Genomic DNA, 23,288 nt, shown 5'->3' with positions numbered 1-23,288 from the left:
TATCTCCCACTTAACTCTCTCATTTATAACCTTCGCTTTCAGTCAGTGTGTTTCCACTATCTTCTATGCTTTTGCATTCAATTCTATTCCTCTCCTCTCAATTAAAATCTTCACTCCATATGCGCCTCTCTTTGGACCCCAACAACTTTCTATACTGTCCTCAAAATTAATGTTAGATACACGTCTGCATAAATCTCTGTATATAAAGGAACAAGTGAATACAACTGAAGCTTCAAGCTAGTTCAGTGAACACACTCACACTGTTCCATACTCTTTCTTACATCAACCATATAAACAAAAAGCAAAACTTGTTGTCAAGATGGAGAAGAAGTTGATAATGTTTTTGTTTGTTCTTCTGCAGCTTCTGTTTGTAAACTCTCTTTCTCCAAAACATTCATCAGCCAAGCCAAATGCAGAAGTAACTGTAATGGGTTTTGTTTACTGTGATGTCTGCTCCAACAACACTTTCTCCAGACACAGTTACTTCATGTCCGGTAATTAAGAGAAAAAAATAAAAACATCACTAAGAAGATTCTCTTGCAAGAACTCTTGCAAAAAAAAAACTATGTTTCTAACGTTTTCTTGATGCAGGCGTGGAAGTTAGAATAGTCTGCAGATTCAAATCAGCTTCCTCGAGAACAAACGAGATGGTAACATTCTCTGCAAACAGAACCACTAACGAGTTCGGTCTCTACAAGGTAGCCATAACTTCTCTAGATTGCGCTGACGTGGATAGTCTCGCGAGTTCTTGTCAAGCGAGTTTGGTCGGGAGAAGAAGCTCCTCGGATATTTCTTGCAACGTACCTGGTTATAGAACCACGACGGATCAAGTCGTGTTTAAGTCTAAACGGTCTAATCTCTGTATCTATGGTTTCAATGCTTTGAATCTCAGACCCTTCAAGAGCGATCTTGCCTTGTGTGGCAAGAAATAAGGATTTCAAAACAACAAAATTATCTTTCAGTATTATTGTCTCAGTTGCTTCTACTCAAGAGATATTGTTTTTCTTTAATCAATGAATGAAAATGCGTTTCTGTTTAAGCCAAAAACAAATAACAACAAAAAACATAGAGACAATAACCAGTCCTCTCAAGTTAAGCTTCAAGTGTTGATGTTTAGAGTATTATCAAGCTTGGCTCATCTTATTTAAGCAACCAATCCCTTCTTCAAGATAGTCCTCTCTATTGATCCAGAACTCTGGTGCGTCCTGCAACATAAACCATTCAACAACATTTCTCTTAAAACAATCATTTCACTTACTATAGTTTCAGGGTTTCGTGTTGTGAAAGATAAAGCATTTTTTTAACCTTCATGATTCCTGCAAGAACAGCGCCTCCTAGGTATACCATGTGTTTCCTTCTAGGTGGATCCTCTATCCTCAATCTGAGTTTCTGATTTGACCCAAAAAAAACAAAAGGATATGCTAAAAAACATGGCAATGAGACAGTGATCATGAACTTAAACGGGATATTTTACCTTTAAGCCATCTTTGTTTCCTTTTAGAACTGTATCCAGATACCGATCCTGGATTTCCTTCTCGAGACTGATGAAACAAAGAGAAGACAGAGCACGTTAAAAGAGAAAGCCATCGAGCTTCCTGTTGGATTTTGAAAACACACACACACTAAAAAGAAGAAGAGACAAACCGGCTAGGTAATCCTGGATACATGGTGCTTCCTCCGCTTAAAACAATGTGTTGATAGAGCTGTATAAAAATAGAGCAAAGGGTTTGAGAAAAACTAAGATTAGTTGTTTAAATAAGAAGCAAGCGTGAGAGGCGCAAGTACCGTCATGCGGTTATCAATATCCATTTCTTGAATACATCGGAAAACCATATCTGCCATTCCATCACCTTCAACATCAATGAGTTCCTATAAAACCATTGAAAGAGGAAAGATTATGTTCTGTGATCAGCCTCTCTCGAGAGAAAAATTGGCAAAGCCATAGATTAAGGTAATACCGGTGTAAAAAGCGCTTCAGGTGCTTGGAATCTTTCAGTGCCTACTTTGATGACTCTCCCATCTGGAAGCTGATCTTACAGAACAAAAGCTCAACAGATTAGTTGTTAGGAAAGCAATTAACTGGGAGATAATGTCTTTGAATCTAGAATCTAGAATCTATTAGCTTAACATTTACATAAGCAGGTTAATAGTAGAACAGAGAACTGACAGTATAATTCTTAACAAGGATGGTTGTCTCCAGACCAAGCTCACACTCTCTCTTATAATCATAACTGCAAACAAAGACAAAAACTAATAGATTTTATTTCCACTTCTTGTAATTAATTACTACACATATATTGAGAGGAGAACTAAGAAGAGGTCGCTTTCCCTATATAGCAGAGCTTCTCTTTAATTTCCCTAACAGTCTCAAAGTCAGCCGTTTTATTCATCGCATATCTGATGAACAAACAACTTTGTGTTTAAATCACATCATATATCATCAAAACGTTAATAAAGTTCCAGAATTTGAATTTGTGAATCGGTTTCTCACCCTCTTCGAGAAAGAAGATCAACAAGATATGCTGTGATGTGTCTGCCAGCTACATTCATTCTTTTGGTAAGATGAGGGAAAGAGTAACCGTCAACCACCGGAACCTAAGATGTGAGGCCAAGACGGCTAAGTGCTTAATAAGCAAAACTCTATCCAAAAGTTACAGATTCTGTAGCTTACCACATGAGTAACACCATCACCAGAATCAATAACCAAACCAGTTAGCAAACCTGAAACCAATAATTAAACAATATAAATGAACTGCCGATACATTCTTTTGCACAGGTGACTGACTACACAAACACATAAAAGAAAATATAAACCTTCAATAGTCCCCATAAGCACCTTGAGCATACAGAGTCAAAACGGCTTGGATCTGAATGAAAACGCCAGCGAAATTGTACTTCTCAAACATTGTCTCAATCTGTTTCACAAACTGAACCAGTTAACTACTCCAACAACCATCAATGCAACTAGTCACCACCAAGACTTGACAAAGTATGGTACCATTTTTTCACGGTTCTTGGAGGGGTTAAGTGGTGGATCGGTGAGCAATATCTTACATTCTGATGGATTGATCTGTCAATAACCAAAGCGTCAGTCAAGCAAATGTGGAAAACCAAGTTGCCTGGAGAAGGAATGTTACTTTCAACTCGTTGTAGAAGGCATGATCCCAAACATGTTCCATATCTTCCCAGTTCTGGACAATACCATTGTGGACAGGATAGTTTATATCCAGTTGATGCCTGAGCTCAGCGCAAGTCTCCCCAACAACTATATCCTAAATGAAAACAAATGGTATGCAAGTAAAAGATCTAAACTTTTTTGTAAAAGGAAAAGCCACAATGTAGGACGAACCTTCAGTTGCTGCTCCATGAGTGATTCCTCATAACGAAGCAACGGCCTTCCCACGACACAAGGGAAAACAGATGTCGGAAAATTCTCTCCAGCAAACCCACATTTCACATACTGAAATCGCCATTAAAAAAACACATCAGATAACGATTTCAATTACAAAGAAAGATCATTTACACACGCCCAAGTTTCAGTTTTTGCAGACTAGATCCTAGACAACCCCAGCTAAGGAAACAAAGGTGAGATTTTTTATAAAGAATTGATCAGATTCAACTAAAGAGCTCGTGAGATCAACGGCAAGAGATATAAGAAGATCAGAGTAAGAGAAAAAAAAGAGAGAGAGAAATGAGAAGAAACATACGCCGGTGCCGTTGTCGCAAACGACGACGTTTTTGTTGTCCATCTTCTCTTCTCCGACTTGTTCTATCTTTAGAAAAATCAAAACTTTGTCTTGGAATAGAAGCGAATGAATCACTCTTCTCTTCTCAACTTGTTCCGCTTTGCTCTGACCGGTCTACTGGTCGCGATCGACAAGGAAATTTATCTTTCACCACTGTTTCGATGTTTCTCTGTAATCATGCGCGTCGTTTACTCTACGTGAAAACGGCTTGTAGTGCAAATGATCTATACAGAAACGGCGTCTCTGTTTGGGCTGGAGATGAGACTCTTCATGGGCCTTACTTCGTTAAACTATGCAGGATAAGAGTTAAAGAACATAACTGTAAGACCACAGTAGACACCATTGAAGCTCAAAGACTTTGAATCAGAACATGCAACCAAGGAAGATCCACTGGATATGCTATAGAAGAAAGCTTATAGTAGTTTCTTCCATCCTTTGTAAAAACTGTAATCTTCATTAATGTGATGGAAGGCAAGTATACATTATCATTATACTAATCGAAAAGCCCGGATTCAAAAGAAGCAACAACAACACACAGAAGAAGAACAAGTGAAAAAACAAGCTCTCTCTCTAGATCAAACTTAAAGACTCAAAAAGGAACAAACAATCTCTGGCTATGTCTCTATTAACAAACTCCACCTGCAAGTTTCAACAACTGCCACACAAACATTCAAAAAAGCTCTTGCATCATCATCATCCTCTGAAAGTATCAGAGGTTTCAATAAGCATATAGATATTTTCACTCTCACTCAGTATGAACCTTTTTCTTTTCTTCTCCATGCTAGTTTTACAACAATATTATCACAAAACAAAAAACAAAGCCAAAAGCTTTTCAAATCCACAAGAGAAAATCAAATGTTTTTAAAAAAAAGCTTAAATTAACGCCCTGACCCTTGAGAATCATCTTTCTCACCACTCTCTTGCTGATGCTCCTCATGTGATGGGTTATGCTGAAGAGTATGGTGAAGAACCCTACCCTGAGCTTGAGCCTGACTCATCTGCTGCTGATAAATCTGTGCAAAAGACTGAGGATTCAAGACACCAACATTCCCTTCCTGAGCCAACCCTAACTCAAGTCCAGGCATCTGATTGTTACTACCACCACCAAGAATGGACGCAAAACTCATAGCTCCACCAGGATAATCAAACCCAGGAAACCCAATCCTGTAACCACCTCCATCACTCATGGTCTGCACCCCAGCTCCAAACCCAGCTACATTTGGCCACAGCCCAGTTGGTAAACTCGACCTAGACCCTCCATCTCCCCCGCCAACACCCCAATTTGGTCTCCCACTACTAGACCCACCATCCAACTCATGACTGATCATCAAACCAGCAGTGAGAGACCCACCACCCTGAAGATGGTGGCTCGATACAGCAGCAGCGGCTGAGGCTAAAGCAGAGGCCGGTATAGTTCCTGAACCGGTGGCTGCGATAATCGACGGCTCAGCCTGCTGAAGCAGCCACTGGATTGTCTCGCCGTCGGATTTGTGACCCAATTCTCTAGTCAACTGGAAGATCCTAGCGGCGCAGAGAGCAGGCATCCTGATTCTCCGACCCCTGCCTTCCACTTTGATGTGTCTGTCTTTGTTAGAGCTTCTCTTAGGACCAAGCTGGTTCTGCTGCGGCTTCTTACTGATGTTCGGTTCTTTGTCGGAAGCGACCACGATCTGAAAATCCTTAACCTCAGCCGGTTTGGAATGATGATTGTCGTCCTTGGAAGCATCTCCTAAGCTCTGGTTTCTTGGTGGTGGGTTCAAAAAGTTTGGTACTTGGTGACGATTTGGGTTCTTGGGATCCATGTGGGGACTTTTGAGGGTCCAGACTCTCTTCTTCTCTCGGATTCAATTTTTAAGGGTTTGTGAGAATTGTGGTGTGTGACTTCGATGAGAAAAAGGTATCGACTTTGAGGAAATATTTACAGTGTTTTTTTTTATTTTTTATAATTCCAATGAGACCCCGCAAGATCCCGATGCAGAATGGGAGGAGAATAAAAGGAAAAGTTATCATCTTTCCATCTTTAAATGGGTCAAAAAAGAAATGAGAAAACATTTAAAAGCTCAAGACTTTAGTTTTGTCTTTTTCTTCTTTCTTTAACTTTGGGTGTGGTTTGTTTCTTTGTTGCATTAGACATGATAACAGAGAGATAGTGAGTTACTTAGGTTTCTCACCAAACACTGTCTTTTGACAACTATAACCAGCAAAGTAACCAAACAAGTTAACCCATAAAAGAAAAAGTAGTGTGACTGTTTCTCATTTAATCCCTTTGAAACAAAAAAGTAATGAGAATATCTAAGAAATGCCACTTCATGCCCCCACTTCTTCAATGACTTTTGTCTGGTCCAGTAACTCTCTTGTTAAGACTCCTTAGTGGAAGAAAAAGTTAAAACTTTTAATGTAAACGTTCTTGTAACTGCTAATCTAGTGATTTTTAGTGAATATGGTATATGTCTCTTCTCTTATTTAACATTCATAAAAGCCATAGTAATTAAGAATCTCGTTCACACAATGAGTCAATATATTAAATGATTATTTTACAAAGATCATGTTGATTCTTTCTTTGAGGTCCATTTGTTAGATATGAACGATCTATCATCTATGGGTTATTTGTAGGTCATGGGTAATTCTGACAGATCTAATAGTACACATTGTTGCTAAACCATATGATTAAACACAAACAGTAAAAAAGAGAGAAATATAAAATTAATTTTGTTAAAAGTACACACATAAGGAGTATATCGAAGAAAATAAAACACTTATAGTTGATAATAGAAGTGCGAAAAGAATGTTGCAGAATGGTTTAGTCTTAGCTATGATGTTACCACAAATCACAAAATATTACTTTTTATATACTAGAATACAAGATTGCATGGTAAATACGAAATAGTCGCTTTTTACCATAAGCAAACAGAAAATGAAAAGAAGAAACAATTTACGTAATGATACGTACCTTACCTAAAACAGTAGTCAGAGTCAACGTCTTCTCAAAGAAGGAAGTACTAGTCTATCAAATGGATCAATGGTATAGTCGAAAATTGTCAGGTCCACAGAGGGTTGGGTTAGCTTGTAGGGCAAGCCCTAAAGAGATTGAATGACTTTGAGGTTCCATCATTTATGGACCGACAACATCATACCATCACTCTCTTTTTTTATTTACTTGCACCTCTCGTATCATCATTCAACTTAAGTCTTGGAGTTCAATTAATCTTAATTGATTTAACTACTCTTGATGATTAAAGGCATGAATCTAATATTAATGGCGCTCATAATCACGTTTAGTACTCTACTGTACCTGCCAAACTATCTAAAACTCTTGATACATATTAAATGATCTCTTGGCTAATCTTTAAGGAGTAATAATTAATTTTGAGGATATGTTAGGTTTTTTTTTTGGTCAAAAAATGTGTTATGTTTGAAGATTTTCTAATGACTGAACGGTCCATCCCCAAGAATTTGTATAAGTAATACTATAGCATTATTTTACAATGTCGTTACAAATTTATATTTATAAAGATTTACCACATTATATATTAATAATTGTCAGTATGACTGACTTATACACATTGACTTAATAGGTTAATATTCAGACAAATATTGTTTTTCTTTTTTTTTGTAACAATTCAGACGAATATTTACACACTAAAAATGAAGACTTTGAGAGGTGGTAAATCTATCACTATAGTCTATATCGTATTTTAAAATACCGTAAATCTTATCCTATAGAGGTGGTAGAATTTATCACTTTTTTCCCTTTTTCAAAAAATAAAATAATATATATATCACTTTATAGTCGTTTATACTTACAAGTATATTTATATATAATTGATAATTAATAGTCGGCATGGTTCATTCTGGTGGACGGGTGGAGTAAAGTAAATATAATAGAATCTGAGTTGGTAAATGTGAAATTTTCGATTGAATTATGCTCTAAAAGCAAAGACACACAAGGGTCCATGTATGCCATCACATTACCCTTTTTCCTTCCATTTTTTCTCCCCTAAATTTACCACACTATATAGTATTATACAATTAATTTGAAGATGATCTAAGCAAAAACAATTAAGAACATGAATCAGTCCACCTTCCACGACTGATCTTGAAACTTCATAGTAAGTGTAATTTAGTTTTCTTAAACATGTACTTTTCAGCTCATCTGGTGGATCCTTGAAATAACGTATTTAGTATTAAAAAGTGGAGTAACTCCAAAACGTACCACGTTATTTAATCTGAATTTGAAATCAATTCCGACTAATAGACTAATTGCCTGTTATAGCCCACCATATTAACCACTTAAACCAAAAGTCAAGTTTATATTAGCCAAATATCGATAAGTTGTTTTCAAAGATATCGAATTCAAGATCAACGTGTATACACACTGAACTTTAAAAGATTAACATTAGACTAGTTTAGTTTTAAATCAATATACAAATCAATGGAATTTAGCAGCTGTATGGCGACCATCTAAAACTATATTCATCCAAATGTGATGATGTGCTAGGTGTGCATCATTCACTCGACCCATTTAGGTTGTGGAGTAACGAAAATCTAGACGTTTCTCGTCTTATAATGACAAGGGGTCTTGCTCGTAACTCGTAAGGATTGTTTTCATAGCATACTAACAAGTTCCATCTCCAAATATAATAGGGAGAGGTTTCGTCTATGGCGTCTTGCCCCTAGCAATTGAGTCGTATCATTTTTTTTATACACAAGTCAAGTCTATAAACCATACGTATTTTTTCCGTATAAGTGGTATAACCATCGACTTGCTACACATATTCATTTTTTCCCTTGTTTCTATATATGTGGACATCTAGAAAGAAAACACTGTGGAGAAAATGGCTGTTAATTAATCTCAATCGTTCATAAGTGCATAAATCAAATATAATTATACTTCTCATTTAAATCTCCATTCGAAACTGGTGAAATTTGATTGGTTAGCCTCGATCAAGATAAGATCTTCATCCAATTTATTCAACCCAAGTCCTTATCCTTTGTTTATGTTTACCTTTCACCTTTATTTTCATATGACTATTTTCTTCCTCAATGATTTAAGTATTTGACATTACTCAATCTCAAGAGTTTGTGCCACAATTATCTCCATCAATCGTGCCCCAATTATGGTAGATTGAGATGGGTGTGCAGTTTCATCATTACAAGTTTACAGTTCCTTAACAACTTTTCAGATTAATTGCCGACTCTTTTCAATGTATTAACTTGTTGATAAAACAAAACTAAGTTTTGTAAGAAAAGTAAGCCAACTAATTAGCCAGAATTTCACATCAACTATAATATATCTAATTATTACATAACCTGGCTTATCTTATTAACAAATCGTTCATGATAAGTACTTGGCAAATTTGGATCGTTGTAAGTTGTTACTTAGCTTCTTTTTTGTTTTGGTTTATCCTATAATTATGGCGTTGTCAGCTAGAAAATCATATAGAATGTTCATATCAAAAATTGGTCGAAGCGTATGAAACACATTTATATATTTTCTTTTAAATTGTTTGAACAGTTTTCTTATTCCAACGAGGTGAAAACAATATTGTACATAAATGTTGGTATAAATCCCTTATATATTAAAAGAGAAGCATTGTAATAAATGCATTCACACTATAACAGACACGTGGCAGCCTCACAACGATTTGATAATAAATATGCTAACGCGTTCACACTATATTCATAAATGTGTTCACACAATGTATTTTGCGTTTTTAATATAAAACTCACATACATGGTTCCAATAAAACTCTGGATTTTTCGGTTCGAATAAAAATAGATAACGAATCAAAAGCCAAACTATATATATATTACTTTTATTATTTACGGATAAAGTTGAGCAAAATATTCATAAATTTTGATTCTATTCATTATCCATTTTGATTTGAACCAAATAATTTGGATATCCGCAACTCTACGAAACAAATCAAATACTAAAATACAATGTCCAAACAAAAAGCAAATCATAAATACCAATAATTTTAGGAACATATATCTAATTTGATCTGCTATATGAATATATATACATATATGTAAAGAATTATATATATATATGTTATGAATTAAATTTAATATATTAGGTACTAAAATTTAGAAAGTTAAATAATGTTTTATTTTTGTAATAAAATGTTATTATTAAAATTTTCAATTATTTTAAAATTTTATTTTATTTACGGATCAAATCGGATATTCTTTAAAATTCTAAAACATTTCAGATATCCGAGTCACCAAATATCTAGGTGGCTAAAGATCGAATCGACACGAATGCTTCCAAGTACTCATATATTCGATCTGGCCCCACCCCTATTTACGGATACAACTTTATTTTCTTTATATGAAAAATGACTAATGTCAAAGCCTTTTTTATTTCAAATTAATTTAAATTTTATCTTTCATGTATTATTTTGAACAAAAATGTCATTTCATATTAATTAACAATATCTTTATATATATTTGTCAACTATTTTTATATACTTTTTACATACTCATACAACAACTGAAATATCTATTTTTTTTTAAAGTTGAAATATTTTTTCTTATTGCTTCTTTCACTACCGACCAAATTGTAGTAAAATGATTTGTCTATAATAATTTTCTTTTCTTTTTCTTTAAATATTATATGTTTGAAACTATAATATTAACTATTGGTTCGACATGACAACTATCTAAAATTCATAACATGAAAATAAACAAATAATATTAATTTTTGGTTTTTACCGGAAAAAAAACCAAAAAATCAAACATTTTAACCGAATAAACTAAAATGAATACTCCCTCCGTTTCTGAATAAGTGTCGTTGGAGAGAAATTTTTTCGTTACAAAATAAGTGTCGTTTTCGATTTTCAGTTCAAAATTTATTAGTTTTATTGAGTAATTTATTTTTCTATTGGTTGAAATATGGTTAGATATAGTGGTAATTGTGTTTTTATATAGGAAATATACAAAATTAATTGTTTCCTTAATCCGTGTGCATAGACCCAAAACGACACTTAGTATGAAAAGAAGGGAGTATAAATTTAAAATAATAGTTATATTTTAGAAGATTAAAAATAAAAAAAAAAAACTTAAAACCGAACTAATATCCAGATTAAACAGATTTAGTTTCTATTTATTAAAAATAACGAAACTAATAATCACATCCCGCGCAAGGCGCGGGTTATTACCTAGTATGAGTATAAAGGTCATGACATGTATCATAATTAAATCTAGCGTGTTTGTGTTTGTGCATGTATTGTGACTATCGTCATTTATGTGTCACCAACATATGTACTATGTAATTTTGGAGCCTTTTTCAGTTTTATTCTAAGTTTAAACCTTATCACTTCAATATATCTGATATTTGAATCAATACACTCCTCATGAAGACTGATAAAAGGAAAAAGATCTCAAATCTGCTCTTTCCACTCCGGTTCATGCTTGTCGTGACCTAAAACTGTCGTGGTCTTGTCAGATTCCGGCTACAATGCATCTGATATCGTCGCTGATCTAGGGATCTCCATTCACATGTTTAGCTACTCAGTGTGGTAGATGCCACCAAGATTTTGTTTGTTGGGCTTAAATTTATTGCTAGGCTAGGTCATGCTACACTATTTTGTTTGTTGAGCTCAAGTTTATTTATAAAGATGTATTTTGTTATTTTCTTTTGCTACACTAAACTTTACAACTATTCTGCTTGTTGGGCCCAAGATTATTGCTGGACTAGGCCATGCTAGTTAACATCTCAAGCTCCAGTTGCAGTTCATGTGATAGATTGACATTCGATAAGAAAATATCAGGATTCTTAGCTTCTTACATAATTATTTTGGATTGAAGTTGTGGTGGACTTATTGGATTCGTTGAAAAGATAATAAAACTTAACCAACAAAAATGTTTAACGTCTTAGCAAATTCATCGATCGGAAGTGTTAGTGGCTCCTAAACTTCGCAAACCTCAAACTACAGGAAATGTGAGAAAAATACAACATAAAAAGGGGACCAAGAAGGGATCTGTTAAGCACGTTTTGATTAACTATTTCATTGGTCAGGTTTTCGCATGTGCAATAGTGCGATGATAAATGAGCGTACGGAACAAATCAATCCCCATGTGTATCGATCAGAAAGATCTTAAATAAACGCTTAAATTGAAATAGCTCTTTCTTCTTTTGTTTACTACACACAACGTACCAGGGTGTTGAAGTCTTATTATATAAGTTTTGGTTTCAACATATTATATTTCTTACGTCGTCTTGTTAATATATTCTAACATTAATCGTTTCCCCATAGATCCACCACATCATTGGGTTATATTTATTCTTTTGGGTTCACATCTATCATTTTCCCTTAAAATTATACACATAATTTCTAGCCTTTTGCACCCAGAGGAAAACAAAATATATATTGTCAATGTCGGAGACGTGGCAGAGCCAGGACAAAAACCTGGTGGCAAGTGGGACTCTCTCGGAGAACTAGAGAGTTCCATTGCACGCCTTTTACTTAAAGATAGAAAGCATTCCTTTTAAAGATATATCACTTTCCTTTTGGAGGAAAGAAGCATGCAAGAATGAGCAGTACACACTTATGATAACTCAATTAGTTACGACTGTATCGTATCGTGTCTTGTCATGTCATATGATTCAACACGTGGCTGTTTGTGAGAGAAGTTCGCAAACATGTCCGAACAAAATAGAGGCGATCAGTAGTGGCTTATGACTCTCTTTAGTCTCGACCTCAGCCAGACACTTCCGTATTACTATTAAGCATATATTTTAGCTCGAAGAAAACACTTCATTACTTCTGTAACGTCCCATCTTACGTGCTAATACATTTTCAGACGTTGCCCACGTAAAAATTCAAGACGAATGCAGATCACACGATCATTGTTCTGGTCCTTATCGAAACTCTTTTACACTTTTGTCGTTTATTAGATTCTCTTATCAACACATACGACATGAAAAGACGGACAATAACAACAAATTGATCAGATTCTTACCCACACATTTAAAAACGTGAAATTATATTTCTACAAAATTTAATTAATAAAAAATGTATTCTACAAAATCTAATTTAATAAAAATATTTTTTAACCGGTTTAATTTTTGTTTTTGTGATAAAGTATTTTTTTTAAAGTTAAAAATGTTGGAGTTACAGAATATAATAAATTCAATTTGTATTTTTTATATTTTAAGGCTAAAACTGAGTTAACATTTATGTATATTTTTAATAAATTGTTTAAATAATAAAATTTTAACAAAAATGTATTTTTTAACCACACAAAAAATTGTTATAGTAAAAATAGAAAGTTTCTAAAATTTTAAAAATATTCAAGGGTAAAACAGTGATTGTTTGTTCTGTTAAAATGATCTAATATGTAAAATTTTTTTAAAAAAATTGGTGAAATAAATCATGATCACACGTATAAATAATATTATTACCATATGATAGTTCTGTCTCAATTAGATAAATAGAGATATACACTTGCTTTATCCAATAACCACATATATAGACATCAATGGAAATCATAATAAACATATATACATTAAATATTCACAGTTGATACTAAGCTCGATATGCAAGCATATCTTAATACCCTATATATATGTAGCTACAAAACCCTAAAGAACACTAAAAAAAAAAACAGTAGAAGCAAGAAAGCGAAGAAAAACAGTAGAAGCAAGAAAGCGAAGACAAACATGAAGGTGCGTATACATATTCCATTTTTCCAAGCCTAATCAAAATATTCTTCTCTTTGTGAGCTTTAATTGTGCTTATATTCCATCTCTTGCAGCTGCTAAGTTGGATTCGAACTATAAAGCAAAACGGTTTAGACCAATCAAAGGAGTTCAAAGGTTTGATATATGATAACAAAACTTTTCTCTTGCATAAAACGTTTTCAATCTTCATCTTCATACAACGTTATACATAATATGCTTTTGGTTAAATTATATATATAAAAGAACAACCAATCTTTCAGGTAATTTCTGTTGCTTAAGAGCTCACGTTTCATCTGAAGTCCAAGACATCCGTACAAACTCCTTCTCCTTCTATGGACCATCTCATGACCCGAAACCACCAGAAGCTGATGAGGAACTCGAGTTTGATCATGAAGACGGGTTCGGTGGATTTCTAACGATCGGGACGCTCGGTAGAGATCCTGAAACACCAAGATTCACTTCAGTTGCAAAAGAAGATGTAACCGGAGTACACAAAGATATTGCAAAGCTCATTACTGAGAAGCTAGACAAGTTGCTTGAGGAATATCCGGAGGATAGTAGCAGTGAGCAGGCTGAGAGATCGAATGCAAAAGAACATAGAGAATCAGTTGATGTATGTAAAGATCGTATTGAGTTTACAAAGAGCAGCAAAGAAGTAAAGAAGAAAGAGGGTTTACTTGCAAGCCTCTTCAAGAGAAGTAAGACGGTAGAAGGAGAGTGTAACACCCTGAAGAAACATGGCACAGGAGATTTGATTAAAACGGTGTTCGAGAAGCTCCACATGTCTTCTTCAAAGACAATAAAAGATGACAATGATGATTATATGCACAAGAAGAAAGACATCAGAAAGGTTCTGTCTTTTTTTATCTTCAAGCATTTTCAAATCTAGATTGGTCAAAAGTATTATGAAAGTTAATGTGGGCTTTTTGTTTTGGTTATAGAATGTTCAAAACTTCCGGAGTAAAGTCCATCCTGTTCTCAGTACACCTGCAAGAGATGATAGCGAGGTAGATGACAGAAGAAGCTGCACCAACCTCAAGGATCCTCCTCCTCTTAACGGAGGGTTTCTTGTTTCAAGCTCCATCTCGGAAGCGAACTGGAAAAGAGAAAAATGGATCAAGACTGACGCAGAGTGTAAGTCAAGATCCTTCCTATACACAATATTTGAACACTAATCTGTTTTATTTCTGTCTTTCATAACGTTTGCTTTTTTTTTTGCAGATCTTGTTCTGGAACTTTGAAGATCAACACACATTGCAACAAACCTACATTGATGTTCTCCTATGAAACTTATATGTAATCTATAAGATCACTATCTATTATTGTCTTGTCAAAAGGTTATGTAGTCTAGTTTAAGGCAATTAATAATAAAGCTTCTAATATTGCTCAAATTAAACAGTTCAAAGTAAGCATATGCGTTAAACTGCTCGTAACTGTCACATCTCTGTTTCAAATGAATCACTGATGAAACTAAAATGTCTAACAGATGATACGACTCACTTTGACTACTGATCTTTTGAACTCTGACAAAGAATATAACCTATGAAACTCAAACATAGAGAAATCACAAGAAACAGCGGTACTGAACTTGATGCTTCTTAGACCAGACCATCTTCAATCGGTCCGGTGTCACTGATCAAGAGAGAAACAAACAAAAAGGAAACCTGAACTACTAAGAAAACTATCAAAGTAGACACATATCTTGATGACATATCATCTTTAGAGGTAGTAATCTACTTTAGAGCAAATTCTTTAACATAAAAAACAAAAACTCTACCAAAAGAGACCTGAAACAATTGATTGATCAATCATCCCCAAAGTTCACAAAAAGCTAACGCCAATATAGAAATACAATACCTTTAATTGTAACTTATCACTAAGCTTTTTAAATCTTAACCTCTTCTACCTTCTCTACTTAGCCACCAAGAAAAGCCACAGAAAAGACTCGTCAATCACCTTCTACATAAATCTCCACTTGCATCCATCTTCATCAGCAAAAGAACAAACACTCTTTACACACACACACACACACAATTCAAAGAAGCAAAGAGATCAAAAGCAGTCGTTACATATGAGCGCAGACTGGGGACCAGTGATTGTAGCGGTATCTCTGTTCATCCTACTATCACCAGGCCTACTGTTTCAGATTCCAGCGAGGACAAGAGTGGTTGAGTTCGGGAACATGAGCACGAGCGGTATCGCTATTTTGGTTCACGCAGTTATATACTTTTGTATACTCACGATCTTGGTGATCGCTATACAAGTTCACATCCATTTCTGATCTCTCTGCTCTCTTATATCATGTAAATGTAAATAACAAAAAAATAAAAGAGTTTTATTACAAACTCTAATGTCTAAAGCAAGATGACAGAAAGTAAGCAACTTTTGTCTGAATTTGAGTAAATAAACAGAGTTAAAGAGACTTTAAAGTAAAAAAAGCAAACTGCAGTAAATATTACAATACAAGTACGAAACAGAACTTTCACCATGTCTGTTTGTTACAACAACAACAAGAACAAAAAAAAAACTATAGATTTTAAGGTAAATAAAACCCCTAAATTACAGAGTTTATAGATTCGTTTTCATAAAGGGTTTACACCTTTACTTCATACAAACAAGGGAAACAGAGAGAGACCCAGAAGAGAATCAACCGGTGTAGATGTGGAGATTGACGGCGATGATCAAAATGGAGTATATGGCGAAGAAGATGAGAGTGTGAACAGCTATGGCTTTTCCGTTGGTTTTGAGGTTACCGAAGTCTACCGCTCGGTTGTTTCCGGGCAATGAGAAGAGAAGACCAGGCGAGAGAATCACGAACAAGATGACGCCGACGATAACCGGAGCCCAATCCGTCATTGTTGTCGTGTAAAGGTGAAAAAGGTTACACCTTTTGGAGAGCGGTGGGTATAGAAAAGGACAGGAGGGAGATAGAAGAATCTAGAGAGGACGAATGTTAATGGGGGTGTAGAAAAGGTTAGACCATCTCCAATGCTACACTATAATTTTCTCTATATTTCACTCTAAAATAGAGTAACTCTATTATAGAGTTGGATTTGCTCCAATGGTTCACTCTATAATAGAGTTACTCTATAATAGAGTTACTCTATAATAGAGTGAAATATAGAGTAATCTTATTTTTTTACTCCAAATAGAGTACCATTGAAGCAAATTCAACTCTATAATAGAGTTACTCTATTTTAGTGTAAATTATAGAGGAAAAAATAGAGTCCCCTTGGAGATGCTCTTACACCTTATGGTAACTAACGGGTGTTTTAATTTTTATTTAAATAATCTTGTGGTTATCATTAATCTAAAGTACTTCGGAAGGCGCGAAAAATACTAATATCGATGATTAATGCTAATTTAATCGTGTAACGTTTTAATTGAATTTTGTAACTTTTTTAACCAAATATATTAAATCTTTTAGCTGGTAGTGGACCGACCGACCTCACACTCCACAAAATTAAAATTACAGTTACTAAAACTGACCTCTACTGTAATATTATAGTACCACATCATCAAAGCAATAAAAGATTAATAATACAATTCTAGTTTCATATAAAATCTTGCTGAAATTGATGAGAATTAATTCAAATCCAGCAAGTTTTCTTGGTCAGGAGAACAATCTGGATACTTTTGATATATCATTTTCTGATAAGTATATGCCACATAAAATCATTTTTGGCTGAAACAACTAATATATCGCTAAGCAAGAACATATGAATGAGCCCACATGCATAAATGATGATTTAAGTAGATCAAACCGAATTATGTAAAAACTTTTTTTTTTTTGGAAACTGCATTCATTAACTTAAAATTTTAAAACATTACAGTTATAGTTTGTTTGGCAACTAAGTCAGTCCTATCATTGTTTACTCTAAAGATAAACTTAAACTGGATAGCATTAAAGAAAGTAGATAGGAGATAAATGTTGAGGGGCCTGCGATCTCTAGATTTCTCCCCTTTGAATTCAGAAGCTTGATGAGAATCTGAGAGTCAGAGAGAATCAAAAGAGAGTTAATCCCTTTACTGATAGCAGAGGATATAGCTTTTCGCATAGCCAAGGTTTTCGCAAAGAGGGGCGACTTCACAAAGGTTGCAGTCGCTGAGTATGATAAAAACTTATATTTATATTTCTGTCCATCGCATGAAAAAATGTATAAACTATAATTAAAACCAGAACTAGATTGAACGGTATATATCACTTAACTTTCATACATCCCTTACATACACGTAGATGACTATTAAATGGTGGTAGATATGAGACCATTTGTTTATGGCACAACTTTGTTTCTTATATCAAACAAACTGCGAATTACACAATTCAAAGTAAAATAAAACTTGACTATATAACTTCAAGAATACACTAGCTAGTACAAAAAAAATGGAGAGATTCATTTATTTTATTAGATCAGGCGATGTACATGTGAATTTGAATAGCGAGCAAGAGAATACAAACAAGCGTGAAGTAGATGAGCGTATGGACTATAACCGAAAGACCACTTGTCTGAAATGTTCCAAACTCAACCACTCGGTTTTTCCCCGGAATCTGAATCAGCACTCCCGGAGTCAGCAACACGAAAAGCGCCACCGCGACAAAAACTGGTCCCCAATCAGGCATCTTTATCTTCCTTCTTCTTCTCTCTTGTTACGTATCTGTAAGAGAGAGAGGTATAGAGTTGATGGATGCATGCAAATGCATAAGCTTATGTATTTATATGTGTGTGGGGGGGTTTATAATGGGATGATAATGGCAGGTGAGAATAGAAGATTAGGGTTCTTTTGTGACAGGGAAGAAAGAGTGCTTTGGGAGAAACGGACAAACTTCTGTGACATGGAAGGATATAAAGTGATGTTAAGAAAAGTATGCTTTAGAGAGAAAAAGAGAGACTATGATCCATCAAGTTGTGTGAGGATTCATGTTTCGCTGGACTGTGGATTTGCTTTGGATCAAAGGAAACAAAATGGTCGTCGGTCCACTTTATTTGGTTTACTATATTAGTTAAACTTTTACTGGACTGTGATGTTCTGGCACCTCGGCGTACTAAAAATGTAAATTGTTGACAGTGGGATTTGAACCCACGCCCTTTCGGACAGGAACCTTAATCCTGCGCCTTAGACCAACTCGGCCATATCAACTTGTTGACATCTATGGAACGAACATAAGAGTTATTCTTTTACTAAAAGGACTTTACTCGTACTAGTTGGATAAAGGACCAAGAGAACACTTCCACTTGAGGAGTGTGACAAAACAATGGTTGAAAATAGGCAGCTTTGCATAAGCCACCACATCACAAACCACTTGGTCTCCCACGAAAAAAAAGGGAATGGTCACAAATGATTCTTCTCTAGGCATAAAACCACACAGACTGGAATGAATTGTGCATGCACTTTCATACTTTGTTCTGACCTTCTAATGTTTTTTTTAAATAAAAAATGGTTGAGTATATGGCAGTATATAGAGAAAGAGACGCTGTTTACAAATTGAGGTGGCCTGTGAGGAGTAAGAAGCTATTTGCTTCCAAAAACCGGTAAAACTCTTCTTCTTCCAGCTTCTTCCAATTTGTCTCCTGACAAAAGAAATGCCTCAGGCTTGAAATCGCACTTTCTAGCTAATTCTGAAGCTGTTGCGATCAGGAAAAGAAAAGATACAAGGAATGCTAGAACAACATGAGAGCTTTCAGAAGTCGAGTTGAAGCTGAGCCACTCCTCACTAGAAAATTTCATAATTCCAAAAGCCATTGTCCTTTTAATAAGTTTAACGCTGAAGAACTCGTTCTGTTCGTTCTCATATGAATTATCTTTATAATATTGACAAAAAAGTGTTTACGTTTTTTATTACCTTTTAGAGGATAGTAGATTGGTCATTCAAAGGAAATGATTGCATATGCTTCAGCATTTTCAAATGTTGCACTATGCACACTTGAATATTTAGACAATGAACTTTAATGGATTCATATTATTTAGTACAAGTGTATAACTAAGCTGACATTACCTATTCATGTAATTGATGTTTGTCCTTTCATTATGTGGTCCAAGTTCAGCTTCTTTACATGCCAACTTCTCCCTATTGTAATGGCCCTCCTAATGTAGTCTCTCAAAATAAAAAAGTTTTGCTCTTTCTACTAAAAAATTAGAGTAGAAGAGAGAAAAAGCGACCTATCTGAGCAAGAAATTTGTAGAAGCCGATTTCAATGCAGTTACCTCATCTTCTAACCATTGAGATACATTAAAAAAATATCAACTGAAGATTCAATCTCGATAAACTTGCTCCTTTAGTGATATTTTTCCTCTAAAAATCAATAAACATATTGATTATGCAGAACTGAAAATTCACAGAACCAAAACTTCAAAATAATGGTTTAACTACAACATTTCCCTTGTCATTTCACATTCTCATCCAATTTGAAAACGACATGAGTCTACCAACTATACTACAAGATATGTATTAAACCAAAAATCATGTAGTTAAAAGCTCATAGTATTCCATTAATTAAAAACTTGATAATACACGGAATATTACAATGATATATAATCGTCACAACAATCATCACTATATCAAATCTAAAAGTCCTCGTCGAGAGAGAACACATGATTATCAAACGCGCCGCCTCCATTAACGCTAGACATAACAGAAGCTTTCTGGTAATCCCCAACTCTCTTCTCAAAGAAGTTCGTTTTCCCCTGAAGCGAAATCAACTCCATCCAATCAAACGGATTCGCCACACCGTACACCTTCCCGTACCCAAGCGCACCCAAAAGCCTATCCGCCACAAACTCAATATACTGACTCATCAAATCACGGTTCATCCCCACCAACGCGCACGGAAGCGCGTCGCACACAAACTCCCTCTCGATCTCCACCGCGTCGCAAACAATCGACTTCACGCGCTCCTCCGTGAGCTTCGTCCTCAATAGAGTATAGATCAGGCACGCGAAGTCGCAGTGAAGGCCTTCGTCTCGAGAGATCAACTCGTTGGAGAAGGTTAAACCCGGCATGAGCCCTCGCTTCTTCAGCCAGAAGATCGAGCAGAAGCTACCGGAGAAGAAGATCCCTTCCACGCAAGCAAACGCCACGATCCTCTCGGCGAAAGTCTGAGATCCGTCGATCCACTTCATGGCCCATTGGGCCTTCTTCGCGACGCAAGGTATGGTTTCAATCGCGCGGAAGAGGTGGTCCCTCTCTTTATTATCCTTGATGTACGTGTCGAGCAGGAGGCTGTACATCTCTGAGTGGATATTCTCAATCGCGATCTGGAACCCGTAGAAGGCACGCGCCTCGGAGACTTGCACGTCGGACATGAACCGGGAGGCGAGATTCTCTAAAACGATTCCGTCGGATGCGGCGAAGAAGGCGAGGACGTGTTTGATGAAGTGGCGCTCTCCGTCGTTGAGATTCTCCCAGTCGCGAGTGTCTTGGGAGAGATCGACTTCTTCGGCGGTCCAGAAAGAGGCCTCGGCCTTCTTGTACATCTCCCAGATCTGCGGGTAGTGGATCGGGAACATGCAGAATCTGTCTGGGGTTGGGGTGAGAAGCGGCTCTTCTGCCATGGAAGGCATCTTGTGGATAATGATGATGAGATTATGGTAGAGATGTGATTTGGTGGTTATTCTTGGGAGTCTAGAGACGGATATTTATAATGGGGATGAGAGGGTTTTAGGGGTTTCGAATGTTTTTGAGGGTAAGAGGGAAGAGACATGGAGGGAAGCGTTGAAACGTTTTGAAAATTTCAACTCTTTCGAGAGGCTTGTTGGGGAAGATGAAGGGTATTATCGTAATTTTTTGTGTGAGGGGAGGGAAAGTAGTAAAGTTGGCGGCAACATTTCGCATTTCGTGGTGAAATGACGCGAACGTCTGTGGTTCGCGTGTCTTGTTAGGAGGCACACGCACCTTCGTGTGAGTTTTGGATTTCAAGCCCATGATGATAATTCAAATTCGGGCCTGACCTGATTACAGTCCTTGTGAATGCTAGTAAAGCCCAGCGTCTCAACTGTTTGCCGTTTCGAATATGTGTTATGAGACAGTTCGCTGGTTTTCAGCATATGACCCAGCACAAATAAAAAGAACAATAATGATATTTAGTTTTACCATCTTAAAGAAAATTATATAGCTTCGTTTTCTTGTCTGTCCGACACCATGACAATTGCCAAATTCGTTATCAGATTTTATTCTACAAAACGATGATATAATTTGTGGAATAAGAACAAACAAATATGTGTGATGAATGTTAGTCCAACGACTATGTGAGCTTTGTTATGTGAGTCATGTGACTAATCTCACCTGCCCATGTAAACTCACAGAGAATAACCCACCCATATATTATTTTTAAATCAATACTACTATATTGAAAGTAGGAAAAGAGGCTTTGCAAAAAGGTACAGCATCACATGAAACAAGATTAAGATGTTCCCCTAAAAGTATGTTCCGTGTTTTGAAATCATAAACGCAAGTAGATATAGGTTTCTAAATTGAAAACTATATATTTAAAATCCAGTACTATTATTTTTTAGACAATGATTCATGTATCTTTTTTACATGATAAATGTAAATGTACGAATTTGTACACGCATATCCAACTTTAGTGATGGTTAACCAACTATAATGGCATAATGATTGATAACTCTGTTTATCGAAGTTAAGAAGATTTTGAATTCCATTTACTGATTGTATATGTTTTATTTATATAAGGGTACTGTGTCTATAAGTTTTTTTTTGCTTAAATACTGTGTTTATAAGTTAATGTAGACATTCATATTTTTCTATATTTCGTTTATGAATGTGTCTGGTTATAAAAACAAAAGTAAATTGAAGCTTGTTGGTGAAAGAAATGATAGATATTAATATATAGTAATAATTATTCTCACATGTGACATATGATTTTGAAAAAAAAGAAGAAGCAATATTTATCGTGACATACAGTATTGCAAAAGTAATCAAATTTGGTTGGTAAAATTTTCAACCATGTGGGCTTATACATTATACTAGGTTAAGACCCGCGCCTTGCGCGGAATGAATATTATTTATAAATTATTTTTAAGTATTACATATTTTTTACATATTATGAAATAATAAATATATATTGAATAATTAAAAATTTAGTAACTATTACGTATATAATTAAATTGGTACAAATACTTAAATAAATTTTATTTATCCAGACAAACACTTTTTTATATTTTATATGTTATAAAATTAAGTTTAAATGATATTAACATAGATATATAGTACATTTTTAATATTGACATCTCTTAAAAAATATTTTATACTCATATTATTTTTGATCGTTTGTATTTCTTTATAACAAAAATTTTAAACAAATGATAACAATAAAAACTTTATGGGATGTTTAATAGTTTTAGTAATTTATAATTTTAAAAAAATTCAATACAAAGTTTAAAATCTAAATATTAAGTTGTCAATAATTGTTCAAAATGTTTATCAAAAAATTTCAAATCAAATTCGAAATTAAAATACTTATGTATTTTATATGGTATATAATTTATTTTTAAAAAATATTAATATGCATATATATAATATTTATTAAATGAGAGTTCCTACTTATGAAATTTCATAATCATTTGTATCTTGTTATAACATAAATTTCAGTGTGAGAATTTTAACAACTTTAGTCATTTATATTCGTTTTTTAAAATTCAAACTATAACATATACGAAAAAATCTAAATTTTTATTATAGTTAATGTGGTTGTTTAATTTATTTTAAAATGAATTAAAAATGATAGAGAATAGACTGATTTTTATCAAATATTTATTATTCAAAATCATTAATTGTCATATATATACTTTAGCCACATTAGGTAATTCCGTGATTTTTATTTAAGGAAACAATGAAG

At 34.8% G+C, this 23,288-nt stretch overlaps 7 protein-coding genes and 1 non-coding gene across 8 annotated transcripts; 3 read left to right on the top strand and 5 right to left on the bottom strand.

Annotated features, from left to right (window-relative positions):
• The first annotated feature begins 50 nt into the window (after positions 1-50).
• On the top strand, positions 51-1,039 carry LOC106349301 (pollen-specific protein-like At4g18596). Its single transcript, XM_013789241.3, has 2 exons — positions 51-494; positions 592-1,039. Exons 1-2 carry the CDS (start codon positions 320-322, stop codon positions 930-932), a joined length of 516 nt encoding a protein of 171 aa, XP_013644695.2. The 5' UTR covers positions 51-319; the 3' UTR covers positions 933-1,039.
• Positions 984-3,885, bottom strand: LOC106349300 (actin-related protein 2-like). The gene is made up of 15 exons (XM_048735396.1): positions 3,708-3,885; positions 3,350-3,460; positions 3,138-3,272; positions 2,999-3,070; positions 2,837-2,915; positions 2,672-2,721; positions 2,492-2,595; positions 2,329-2,397; positions 2,168-2,231; positions 1,959-2,027; positions 1,786-1,869; positions 1,645-1,703; positions 1,475-1,541; positions 1,306-1,389; positions 984-1,205 (listed from the first exon to the last, which is right to left on the bottom strand). The coding sequence occupies exons 1-15, from the start codon at positions 3,747-3,749 to the stop codon at positions 1,125-1,127; spliced, it is 1,170 nt and encodes a 389-aa protein (XP_048591353.1). The 5' UTR covers positions 3,750-3,885; the 3' UTR covers positions 984-1,124.
• A 295-nt stretch (positions 3,886-4,180) lies between these two features.
• On the bottom strand, positions 4,181-5,779 carry LOC106349299 (transcription factor TCP20). Its single transcript, XM_013789239.3, has one exon. The coding sequence runs from the start codon at positions 5,546-5,548 to the stop codon at positions 4,625-4,627; it is 924 nt and encodes a 307-aa protein (XP_013644693.1). The 5' UTR covers positions 5,549-5,779; the 3' UTR covers positions 4,181-4,624.
• Positions 5,780-13,341: 7,562 nt separating this feature from the next.
• LOC106374881 (protein DEEPER ROOTING 1) lies at positions 13,342-14,825 on the top strand. Its single transcript, XM_048735394.1, has 5 exons — positions 13,342-13,419; positions 13,509-13,569; positions 13,695-14,284; positions 14,376-14,568; positions 14,656-14,825. The coding sequence occupies exons 1-5, from the start codon at positions 13,414-13,416 to the stop codon at positions 14,673-14,675; spliced, it is 870 nt and encodes a 289-aa protein (XP_048591351.1). The 5' UTR covers positions 13,342-13,413; the 3' UTR covers positions 14,676-14,825.
• A 302-nt stretch (positions 14,826-15,127) lies between these two features.
• On the top strand, positions 15,128-16,001 carry LOC106349295. Its single transcript, XM_013789236.3, has one exon. The coding sequence runs from the start codon at positions 15,506-15,508 to the stop codon at positions 15,713-15,715; it is 210 nt and encodes a 69-aa protein (XP_013644690.1). The 5' UTR covers positions 15,128-15,505; the 3' UTR covers positions 15,716-16,001.
• A 79-nt stretch (positions 16,002-16,080) lies between these two features.
• On the bottom strand, positions 16,081-18,679 carry LOC106349288. Its single transcript, XM_048735395.1, has 2 exons — positions 17,859-18,679; positions 16,081-16,321 (listed from the first exon to the last, which is right to left on the bottom strand). Exons 1-2 carry the CDS (start codon positions 18,053-18,055, stop codon positions 16,081-16,083), a joined length of 438 nt encoding a protein of 145 aa, XP_048591352.1. The 5' UTR covers positions 18,056-18,679.
• TRNAL-AAG lies at positions 18,493-18,573 on the bottom strand. Its single transcript has one exon. It is a non-coding gene; the product is annotated as a tRNA-Leu (tRNA).
• Positions 18,680-19,898: 1,219 nt separating the features above from the next.
• LOC106349286 (ribonucleoside-diphosphate reductase small chain C-like) lies at positions 19,899-21,505 on the bottom strand. The gene has a single exon (XM_013789229.3). The coding sequence runs from the start codon at positions 20,992-20,994 to the stop codon at positions 19,999-20,001; it is 996 nt and encodes a 331-aa protein (XP_013644683.1). The 5' UTR covers positions 20,995-21,505; the 3' UTR covers positions 19,899-19,998.
• Positions 21,506-23,288: the final 1,783 nt, after the last annotated feature.

The sequence above is a fragment of the Brassica napus genome, chromosome A6, assembly GCF_020379485.1.
Source record: "Brassica napus cultivar Da-Ae chromosome A6, Da-Ae, whole genome shotgun sequence".
NCBI classification, from domain to species: domain Eukaryota; kingdom Viridiplantae; phylum Streptophyta; class Magnoliopsida; order Brassicales; family Brassicaceae; genus Brassica; species Brassica napus.
Note: the sequence above shows the minus strand (reverse complement) of the source record. Positions and strands in the feature narration are given on the sequence as shown.